The sequence below is a fragment of the Doryrhamphus excisus genome, linkage group LG15 (genome assembly GCF_037039965.1).
Source record: "Doryrhamphus excisus strain RoL-2023G ecotype Guam linkage group LG15, RoL_Dexc_Guam_v1.1, whole genome shotgun sequence".
Classification (NCBI taxonomy): domain Eukaryota; kingdom Metazoa; phylum Chordata; class Actinopteri; order Syngnathiformes; family Syngnathidae; genus Doryrhamphus; species Doryrhamphus excisus.
In genome coordinates this window covers 9,001,154-9,013,262 of record NC_136371.1, presented here as the reverse complement: position 1 = coordinate 9,013,262, position 12,109 = coordinate 9,001,154, and the positions used below count along the sequence as shown (strand labels likewise).

At 41.9% G+C, this 12,109-nt stretch overlaps 1 protein-coding gene across 2 annotated transcripts in view; it reads right to left on the bottom strand.

Moving 5' to 3' along the window:
• The window catches only part of LOC131104878 (interleukin-1 receptor accessory protein-like 1), a 132,852-nt gene that overhangs the window by 61,640 nt on the left and 59,103 nt on the right, over positions 1-12,109 (bottom strand). For both annotated transcript variants that reach the window (XM_058052521.2, XM_058052523.2), the window contains exons 3-5: positions 9,800-10,079; positions 1,831-2,017; positions 305-458 (exon numbers count right to left, since the gene is read on the bottom strand). In XM_058052521.2, the coding sequence (XP_057908504.1) occupies positions 305-458; positions 1,831-2,017; positions 9,800-10,079 (621 nt within the window). The remainder of the gene's footprint in view (positions 1-304; positions 459-1,830; positions 2,018-9,799; positions 10,080-12,109) is intronic.

Here is a 12,109-nt window from a genome sequence, read left to right as displayed (position 1 = left end):
GTGTTCTTAACACCGTTCTTATTCATTCCCCAGTTTGCATACTTTTATATTTGAGCACTGTTTTTTTATGTTTGACCCAGGTGCACAGTCTGTACTCATTATCAAACTATGCCTCTGACAACTACTTCATCACTTCTTAATGTGTTACCATCATTAAGTCTGTTGAACAAAAGTATGGTAATTGATGCCAAATGGATGAGGGGTAGCATTCAAAAAGTTTTGCTTCTTCCTACTCCTTTGTGTTGCGTGATGTGCTCACTGTGATTGTGTGCACGCTGAAGATGATTAAAAGCATGACAATTACCTGTGACAGAGAGCTCCGTGGTCCTCCGTACAACAAAGTTTCCAAACTGTATTTCACAGGTGTAATTCCCAATGTCATCTTCCCAAACTTCCTTGATGGAGAGGATGTTGCTCCTCCTCTCGATTGTCTGTCTCCACTGCTTTGGCTTGCACTCCTGTTTGGATGCAAAAGAAAGACACCCTGAGAATAATGGCGGTTAGATGTTATACAGAGAATATTTGCTTAAATCCTTGTCTAGCATTAATTTAAGATCTTTTTCAGTCTCAGCTCAGCCCTCTGTGATTTTGGGCCACTGGACCACTTGAGGCAAAAGAAAATGGGGCACTGTGGGGTTTGGCCTGAGACTGTGGCCCACGAAAGAACGTGAGCCAAACACTGGAGGCTAAAGCACCCACAGTCATTATCCGCAATTTTAATCTGATTTGGTGGGAGGCTGAAAAAGTACTGGGTACTGGTTCACTTTCATATTTGTTATATGTTCATCCATCCTCGTTTGATGGAATTGAGGTCAAGTTGTTCGACCAAAAACTCTTCCAAGTGTAGTGGTACCTCGGTTTTTGGTATGAATTTGTTCCAAATGTCAGATGAAAATGGAAATGTTCCAAACCAAGGCATATGACAGAATGGAAATCCAATTAATGCATTGCAGATACTAAATCATTCATTCATTCATTCATTTTCTACCGCTTTTTCCTCACGAGGGTCACGGGGGTGCTGGAGCCTATCCCAGCTGTCTTCGGCGAGAGGCGGGGTACACCCTGGCTGGTCGCCAGCCAATCACAGGGCACATATAGACAAACAACCATTCACACTCACATTCATACCTATGGACAATTTGGAGTGGCCAATTAACCTAGCATGTTTTTGGAATGTGGGAGGGCATGCACGGGGAGAACATGCAAGATACTAAATGATATGAACAAAAATACATTATCGAGAATACTTGTGGAAATACTATGTGGAAAAAGAATGGGAAATAATTCTAAATTTGAAAGGGATGGAACTGTGGTCGCACTCAAAAAAGTGAGTCAACAATGTATATGGTGCTTTGTTGGGCCCTTCGATTTCAAGGAATGATACAGAGCTGGGCAAATGGCAAACTATGGCATACTAGTTTGTACAAAAAACAAGACTGGGTACAAAAACCAAGGCAACATCCATCCATCCTCTGTACCGCTTATCCTCATAAAGGTGGTGGGGATGCTGGAGCCTATCCCAGCTGTTTTCGGGTGAGAGGCAGGGTACACCCTGGACTGGTCGCCAAGGCAATATTTTCTACAAAAAAACTAATCATACAAAAACAGAAGTTTGATGACATGCCTTTATGGACCTTTATGGACCTTAGCTTGTGTACTGGGGTCACGCTAGAACAGAAAAAGACGCTTAGATGTGTCCAAAATGTTATGTTAATATGATGGATTGAACTAAATTTGTGACTTGATTGATTTGGGAGTGTGTTTTGATACTCAATAGTATCCTAACAGACATATTCATTTTGAATTTTTCAATCTCAGACTTCATTCTACCTTGTACCACACAATCTGAGGCTCCACTCCTGGCTGGATGTAATCTTCAATGCCAGTACAGGTGATGTCCTTGCTTTTGCTCAGCTCTGCCTTCTCAAAGAACCTCATCTTGGAGTTGTAGCAGAGGTCTGTGTCATTTTCTGCTACTGTGAGAGACATGGAGACCTTCATGCAGTAGGTGGAGTTCCTGCAACATAATGGAAAATCAATCAATAATACAAATATTTATTGTTGCGGCACACCAAATGTATTCCCCTTCTTTTTGTTACTTACAATCAATCAAACCTTTAATATAATCTAGTATACAAGCATTGAGGCACAGGCAGTAATATGGTATATTACTTGAAGATTGATGAGTCTAGTTTTTCTCGTGGTTAAGCGGATATTGTCTGCAGTATAGCAGTGAGTCATTTGCTGCATTTGATGCACTCTACCAGTCATATGTAAAAAAGTGGATTCATAACACCAGGGTAGTTTGATTTAAAATGCAAACCCACTAATTCATTGTTCTTTCTTTCAAAGGGCTTTTATTACCATTTTTTTTAATGAAAACAAAACACGGTGCTGGAGGGGATGTCTTGGAGCGAAAGAGTTAAATGCCCTGAGAAATACAATGACCTTGATGAATATTCACAGGAATACCACCAAATGTGCCCCAGAAACAAAGGGTTTTGGGGAAGCCCCAAATGTATTCCATTCTCTGAAGGAGGCTCAACATGCAACACATTGAAAACCATGGCTGGTGCAGTTGATTTTCATCTGCTGCTTGAGTAATTCTTAACAGAATGTAGGAATCAATAAACATGGTGATTCTCTGTGATACTTTTGCTGTGTCAGGGAGGGGAACAAAGCCAAGTGAGGATCCCTGATGATCAGTGGATCAATGGGAGCACCTTTTCTTTGCCTAAATCCGCTAATAAGACATATGACAAGCTGAGTTGGACTGCAGCAAATCCCTCCGGGTTAAAAGACAAAACAAATTGGCAGTGTTTAGCAAAATCTCACTGCTAATTTCCCAACTAAAGCGGGTTGCACAAATTGAGCTGAACCAACAAACAATAACAAACATGGTAAATCCTTACATAATTGTGTCGCATTAGCTGCCTGGTGGATTAGCAAACACACTGGTCTCCGGAGATTCTTGCACCCTTCGAACTGGCCACGGCCAAACGCTGACTCGTGAATGTGCTTTTCTCATGGAGGCCAGATGTAAATGTGACATGATGTGGAGATTATCCCAGACAACTTGGAGCAGATGGACACCTGAGCAAATAAGATCCCCCGGGTCCACTCACTTCCTGTTAAATATTCCGGCCAGCCCCGGAAGAGAGTGAGGAGAGTGTCATTTGCTCCACATTAATGATCAATGACAGCCCTTTGTCCCTTATGTCTTTCCAACAATCCACATCCATTGTGGAACCTTTTGTGCCCGATGATCTTTGGATCATATTCATGAAGCCGATTCAAAAGAGCCAACTCCGGTGTGGATTGCAGCCTGTGCTCTTGAGTGTTGAGCGTACCCAAAGGCCAGTGATGCATATGCTGCAGATATGCCGATAACAAGCTTGACGATAGCGTGGCATTAACAGGTGAGCGTGTCTGTCAAACGTGTCACACTGACGAGGATATCCAATGTCATGGCAATGATAGATAGCATCCTGCATACATCCAGTGTGAGAGGTGCCAGCTTGACAGGGACCGTGTACAGCTAGAGGGCATGTAGAGGACTTGGGATGCAATATGCTGCAAGTCCAGTGAAAGCACACACAATGCTCCAGTTTAGTAGACGTATGTGTATACACATGGCCATTAAATCTAGGGTTGCAACATTTTAATGAAAATTACATGTTTTATTGATTCATGTGTGTATATTACTTTAATCTGGTCTGTGCATATAATGGAGTGATGCATTTTGTTGGGACTCAATTCAACTGAAACACATTGTTGTAGACTTACCTGCAATCTTCCCATGTTCCAGTTTATTCTTTACATTGCTATATATTACTCTAAATTTGCGTGAACATTTTGAAAATGATCTTGACTTCCAAAGGTGTAGGAAGCAATCAAGTTCTTACATGTTGTTGATTTCAAATTAATTTCCAAAGCTCAGCTGTAAGAATGCTGACAAATTCAATACGCAGTATTTCAATACATCCTCATTGGCTCTGCAGCTAATAATACATCTAAAAAAGCAACGTTATGATTTGAAACACACCAGGCAATACTTGTGGGGATATAATTATGTCATTTAATAATAAATTCAAAGGGGACCTTGGGAACAACGGTTGGGAACTCCAACCACTTGTGCCTGATGTTTTTCTCATTAGGAATTGGAAACAATGGTTGCTTTTTCCCCGGAGCTTTACACGGAGAAACACTTCCTGGGAGACATTGCTAACAGCGTCAAGTGAGAAACAGAACTTGGGGGAGGGCAGAAAGCTTATGTGCCCGACAGTGCATGCCCATGTAAGGAAACCCGGTAATCTGTGACATCACAAATTTCCAGTATTAAAACGCCTTCGGAAACTGAGATTTCAGAGCCATCCCAAACTTTTTTTCATCATAATAGGTAAAAATTGGTAAAAAGCACAATAAGTCCCTTTCATTTAAAGGGGACTTTTTGGATAGCTGTGCACGCTAGAGTTTTTTTCCAACACCAATTTCTACTGACGCGCTAGCCTGTGCTCAGTAAATGTGGACCAGTGTATCCAGGAGTCCTTGGGATTGCTTGGACGTGTGACCAATCAGAGTGGAGTTGGGAACTCTTTGGGTCGGAAGCAGAAAGTCCGTGGAACCACTGCAGAAAGAGGTGCAGAATCTGTCTTTACAAAGCTCAGAGCTCTACAGCTCTACAGAGCTCTACAAAGCTTTCTATGCGGGTTATCGTGTGGAGCTGTCAAGTACCATACAGAGCCATAGTCTACCAACCATAACACTTGCAGTTATATCACCAGCGGGGACTTAAGGTGGGGTAATTTAAGTAATTACCCCTTTTATGTTTTTCTATGTGAGGACTGTATAAAACATGCCCACGAAGCCAGACAGCCATCAAAGTGCAAGTGAAACATGAACATTTGCATGTTAATGCAGCCTGGAATGACTTAAAACCTTACAAAGAAAATAGTGGTGGCTTTTAGTGACAGGCAGGAAAATGGTCAACACCACATAGAGGTAAAAAAACAACCTTGTCACACCAGGGAAAATCAGTATTTGACCCCCTGTTGATTTCACAAATTCAGCACCTTACAAAGAAATGGAGATTCCAGAATTTTATGGTAGGTTTATTGTGACTGAGTGAGACAGAATGTGAAAAAATAAATAAATAAATAAATAAATAAATTTGAATGACAGAAATAAGTATTTGATCCCAATGCAAAAATGTTGCATAGTATTTGGGGGACAAACATTTGCGGCAAGCACAGAAGCACAGCAAACCCAAAGCAGAATGTTTCTACATCCATGTTTTACAGAAGGGATGATGTTCTTCGGGACGTAATCACCATTCTTCTGGGTCCAAACATGAGTTGATGCCAAATGACTTCTTTTGGGCCTTATCGGACCACATCACGTTCTCTCAAGTCTTATCTGATTCACGTTGACGGGCAAAAGTCAGACAGATGCACCTTCTTGAGCAGTGGGGACATATTGGTTTTCTTGGTGACTGCGGTCCGAACTCCTTTGAGATCACTAACCAGCTTGTCCCGTGTAATTTTGGGCTGGTCAATCAAGTTTCTCAGAATCATCCTTACGCAATGAACTTAAATCTTGCATGACTGGCTGTTATTTTGTATTTCTTCCATTCCATCATGGTCTCTTTCTCACCAAGCTTCTTGATGGTCTCCAAGTCCATTCCAGTCTGGTGCAGTTGTGCAATCGTGTCCCTGAGGTCCTTTGACAGCTCTGGCCTCGAGTATAGAGGTTTGAATGGAAGAGACATGTGTCTTTGTGTGTCGGCTGACAGTGACTCTCACATGCCATCGGAACGTTCTGTCATTTCCAAGCAAGCGTCTTCGGGGAACTCATTTTCCTTTTCATGAGCCTGACAGCTCATCTTTATGCTTGCGACTTGATTTTTTAACAAGCATTTTGCAGATATTGTATTTGTTCTAACTCTACTCTGACCATATTTGTTGGTCCAAGGTCACACACAAACATCTCTACAGCTGTGCAAAAGGTGTCATGCGCTTCGCTATAATGGGTTTTCCACATCTATAGGAGCCATTGAAGAAAGCATTACTGTAAAACATTGTGAGAAGAACCCACTCCAATAAAAAAAAAAACCTAGACACACATAGTTATGTAGTGTCTTGTTAAACAAATGTAACTAATGTAATGCAGGGGATCATATTTGAGCTGTGATGGCGGGAAATGCAATGTTTCTGATGTCCTTCACTGTCTTCCTTCACTTGGTTACACAGTTCAGGGATTGCTGTTTGTGACATGTACATGTCATACGTTCTCCCAGGCAATTGGTACTGTCTGTCAAACATTTGTAACATATCCCAAAATGTTTTTCAATCGTATTGAAAGTTTGCATTTATATTGCAATGCAGCGAGCAACACTGTCTGTGAGTGCGCACCATTTTGTGCTGTTTTGTTTATATTGACTTTACCGACCAAATGCCTCAGTAAGCGTTGACTGTTGAGACAAAGGGTCCACTGCACCTCCACACTGGGATATGGCATTCAATTTACCATTCATATTAGCGTTTGCTTGCTACCGTTGTGTCTCACTAGTAGTCCGCGTCCATGCATTGGGATTTAGCATTTTCAAGCAAAAAAATGGCAAAATGAACTAAAATACAAATAGAAGGCATTCAGAAGACACATTCAAAGACATGACCATATGTAGTATTCTACATTGGTCACCCGGTACGTATGAATAATGTAATGTTCAGTGAGACACACGCACAGAAGACTTGATTGCCAAAACATCAGACTTTTATTGCAGGTTTGATTTACATCTCAACAATAATCCCTTCCACAGGCTAATGTTGTGGCCGTAACCCACAGCAAGCTAAAACTCAAATCTGAACCTCCTGTGTCACTTTCTATTCACCTCCCACTCAGCTCCCCTAGCATGAGACTACATTTAAAGGAACACACACGAGCACAATAACATGAAGACAATAATAATGCCTGTGTGGACCATTACCTTACACTGAGACAATAGCCACAGCAGGAAGTTCTGTTCAGCAAGTAAAAAAGAACTCTCCCAAAGCGTATATATTCTATACGGTCATTGTTGAAAAAAGGGGACTTAAAAAGCTGATAAAAACAATGAACTGTGCTATTAGCTTTCCAGCTCTATTTTGCCAGGGAAGAACTGCCACAAGGAAGACAGCTCGCTAGTGACTCATTTTTTTTCACGACTTTGGCATTATAAGGAAAAAACCTGATACTGATATTGATCGATATTACATGTTTGTGCCAATATCTGGCCGATAATATCGGACATCCCGAATAGAATAGACGTACTAATATTTTTATATACAATTATTTGATGTATTCTTCATCTGTGAACAGCTTCCTCATCCTCACAGTGTCCTGTGCAGCCACGCTAGCCGCTGAAGATAAAAACATCATCAGATATGATGTGAAGAAGGTCAGCATCACATTGTCTACATTCAGCCAAGACCACTTTTTTAAATTCAAAATGTGGTCCTAAGTCTACAGCGAGTTCCGTACCAAGAAGATGGCAGCCCAGAAGTTGTACAACACAACAATATCTGAAAAGATTAGACTCTCTTTTCATTGTAGCTCCTCAAATAAGTTGATTTGCAATGCCTTGGGTGATAATCGTAAAAGCCATCACTTCCTGCTATGGGCCTTTTTTGGAAGACACAGTCAAGCCTCAGGTGAGAACACAAACAGCATCTTTAAGCTACACATCATCCTCAATCCGAGGTGGTACAAACCATCCCTGATGCTTCTTAGTCAGGCGTCTCTTATAAGGTTTGACAGTTGGGTTGGATCAATTGACAGGCCGGGGCTGGAGCTGAATGACTGAGTGTTCTGGGCGGCCCGTTCTGACTGTCATTTCCATGAGAGATTACCAACAACGCCTGCCTGCGAATACTAATACAGCCCATGTAGAGGAATGTCTGTGTGTCCACATGTGGAAAGTGAGATGCATTCACGTTAGCAGTGCACGCAGCTGCATGCTCCATCCTTAATTTTACTCCCCTCCCATGATTCTCTGCTGTTGACAACACAGACATCGTGACTGATGCAGGGAACCCATTAATAGCAGACGACAGTGGCGGCGTGCCAGCATAAATGCGTTGGTCAGGGGTTAAACATTATCTACCTGCCAGGAGGCGGTACGGTCTCTGCTCTGCTCAGCTTGCAGAACAGGTGTGTGCTCCTGTTGGTGCATGAGGAATCACAGCTACGAGAGGAGACTTAGGATAACTGATAAATGAGATGCAGTCAAGTAACCCAATTATACAGCCAACAGCCGCTAGAATAGAAATTAATAGACAGCTAAGCGCACAATTTAAGAGTGCTTTACTTACAGTAAACATCTGCGGTCAGATGTTAGCATACACGTATTGTTTTATTATAATACACTGTTTTGGTTTTAGCAAACTGAGAGGAGAGATCATAAATTAAAATCCCAAAATTGATAGGAGAATCGCGGCAAGTAAATTAATTCATCAATAGAACAACTCTCGGCCTACAAAGCAACTACATTGTGAACAAATACGTCCAAAAATGTTATCGCTAGAAATGTTTAAGCAGGAAGTGGAATCTTTCTGATGCTAATTAGCTAATCCAGACTCTTGCAGCAGGGCTGAGGAATTACAACCTGAAAGCTTGCGTGTGTGTGTGTGTGTGTTCTCTGCCACTCTGCATTAAGTGACAGACTTTGCCACTGCAGATGGTTTTGCTTCGCATACGACAATGCTCCTCAGGGTATAACATCTGAAACAGCTGAGTGCTGACCTCGATTTGACACACAGCACTGCTCATCTGCTCTGCGTTCTTTTACTATACGTGACGTATGCGCTCCCTCGTTATGTGGCCACGGATCTGTGTGTGTGTGTGTGTGTGTGAAGGAGTGGGTGCAAGAGAGCAAAAGAGACAGGCCTGCATGCTCAGAATGTCAAGTGTGCACGTGTGTGTGTGTGTGTGTGTGTAAGTGTGTTGGCCTGCTTCTGCTCACAAATTGGAGGCTTCCTAAGTTCCTGTCAGTTGCAGCTGGTCTTGTGGGAGCAAAGAACTGACATGTTGTGCACATGCTTGTGTTTGTGAAAGTTTATGACAAAGACCTTAGACTCGTTTAAACGCATCTGAGCAAACACAAAAGGTGACGAGAGCTCGAGCACTGGAATGCGCATGTGCAACTTGTTCATGATTGACAAATCAGGGGCACAGATAGCATCCTCAGCACCCGGGCTGAAATAAGAATGAGTCGGTGCATGTAATTCCAGACGACGGCTTTCAGTTGAGAATGTCTACCCATGCCAGACAAAGACGCTATTGCAAGGCAAAGACTCATTCAGTTTGAGACTTTTTGTTGACCTTGCAAGGGGGTATTTGGGCTTTGAATGGTGTCAAAGCAACAATTCATCCCTGTATCAAATCCCTACTTTCTGCCTGACTGCACAATAACACAGAGCTCACTCAATGCCCATCATGTCCATTGGTATCCAAATGCTGTCAATCTTACCAAACAGAGAAGTGTTGAGGAAGCAATGCCAGTGTCTATTCATGGTGAGTACCATAGTGACAGATACAAGATAGATCAACACCTGCAGGAAACCAGCACTTGAAGTAATTACTAAAAAAAAAGCACAGCTTATGTAACGGTTGCCAGTCGGTGATGCTATACATTGGTCACTCCCTGACGCCTTAGACATTAAGTTTACAGCGCAGGCTTTTGGCTTCTTGAATCTCATTTGATGGACCCTGGCCCCCAAAGGAAGTGAAAGACATTACTTTGACGTGACAGCATTGACTGTACCTTAATACGCAGGAATAGTACCCCACGTCGTCCATTTCAGCTGGTCGAAACCATATGGCGTCCTCCTCCTTGCTCATCCGTGTGCCGTCAAAACTGATGGGCTCTTCGAAGTCACCGTGCCCTGCACTTTTGTACCACATCAGGCTGAGCCCTGTGCTCTGAGCATGCGTGTAGTTGGCCCGGATATATCCATAGAATAAAGCACACTTAATCCGAACAGGTTCGCCCAGCAGCACCTTGTATTTCAGATAGTCCACGGACCAGTCAGTGCATCCTTCCACTGCAAGACAAGAACATAAAGGAGGGATTAAAGGAGGGACTTTTTCTTTTACAAATTGTTATTGTAATCATATTCATGATTAAGTACATGGCCATTTTAATTTGCAGGGCATGACAGGATGGCAACAATGGATACAGGACACAATGGATACATCCATCCATGCACTTTCTAGCGCATACAGTAAACTGTTCTGGTTGAACTGAGCTCAGTGCACATATTCCACCGGAGTTAGGTAGACTACACTCTGGACTAATCATTGTCTGTCATTGAGTGGGAACTCATGTACTAGACCATGATTGGTCACATATGGTACAAGCCACCAACTGTAAATACACACAAGTCACATGAAAAATCGTGTGTCAAAGTGTCAAAAACGTGTCTTGAACAAACTCTCTTTTTAATAAGCCCTTTGTCTGCATGTCACAATGATACAGAGGTTGGACATGTCAGAAAATGATTACTGACATATTTCTCTATCTTGGAGATGTGACGGCTGTCGTGGACCAGCTTAATCACTGATGAAATCGTTAAGACTTCAGCAGTGCCTCATTCTGAAATGTTACCAAGCTGGTACACATTTAATTGGTGTAAATCACCATGGTAACCAGTGCCGCATGGCAACGGCTGCTTCATTGATTTGTCACATATAGCTTTTGTCGTGAATTAGACTTACTTTTGATATAATAGGACAGAATTTTGCACACTTGACATACTGTGTTCTCAATGCAGCAGTTCTCATGGGATATTCCAACTGAAAGGGGTGATGCTGCTCTGGAGCCTCAAACTGCCTTATCAACTGATACAAAAACACACTCTTGCCTGGTTTTACTGTCCCTCTTTTCTATCTCTGTTCTTGTCTTGCTGTTGTACCATTTGTAAACAAAGTTGTTTACAAATGGCTTCACCTGCTGTTGTAGCCCACGTTTTCTTAAAAAACCAAACACAACTGAAGTGCCATCATGCTGAGGTACATTTCATGTTTCAGTGTGGGTATTTGTGCTACACATTTTCAAACTCCATGTGACTCGCACTTCCACTGTGTGCTCAAAGTGCTAAAATAATAACAATGAGACAAGAACTCCATTTGATCTGAGAACATCATGTTCAAATACACAGTATTGCCACCATCCTCCAAACATAAAAATGAAATCCCGTCATTAATTTAGTGTTACCAAAAGACAGACAATAAAAAAAAACAAAAGAAGAAACAAATTTAGACATTCTAATGATGGCGGCGACAGTGTGTGCTCACCAACAAGCCCTCCAGCTTAAGTTGCTTGCTCTTTTTGGCAAAGTCGCCAAGTTGCTATGACAACAAAAAGGTCTGCAATTCTCTGATCAAGAACTTGCTAATTATTTACTGGACATAACTTGAAGGATGGAGGTAAGACAGTCACTTCCAAAGATGTTTTATTTAGATTCATATGGCCTTAATCCTTACAAGTAATAATGTCATCATTTTGAATACAAAAAAAAAAAAACACTGGAACTTGAACAATATTAGCTTGCAGAAACATTACAATATAATTTTTTCAAAATAAATATTCAAATGTCAACTAGAAAAGCACACAGCATTGTCGAGCATGTAGAAGTCACATGGAGTATTGATGGGAAACTCAATTCCTTTTACTGACTCGAGTGTTTAAAAGTCACTCACTAAAGTGAATCGAGTATTTGCGTAATGTGTCAAAAGTTAGTCATAATGCCTCGGAATCCACTGGGAGGAGCCGGACAAATTTAGGCAGCTGCCCTTGGCACCATACAACCTCGGATAAGATGGATGGATGGATTCGGGTCTGCTTGCCCAGGTCTGCTTAGGTCAGTAGGTTGAAAATACATGTTGATGTAAGTACACATACCAAGAAATACACCATGGTACTAACACCAGACGGTAACAATAGTTGGTTTGATGTCAACCTTGAGCATTGTATAGGAAAGAAAATGGCCAGGCTTCCTCAGAAAGGATGGGGACCCTACTGAGGAATTTCCCACAGCTAGTCATGAGATCAACTCGAAAAGCAGCATGTACT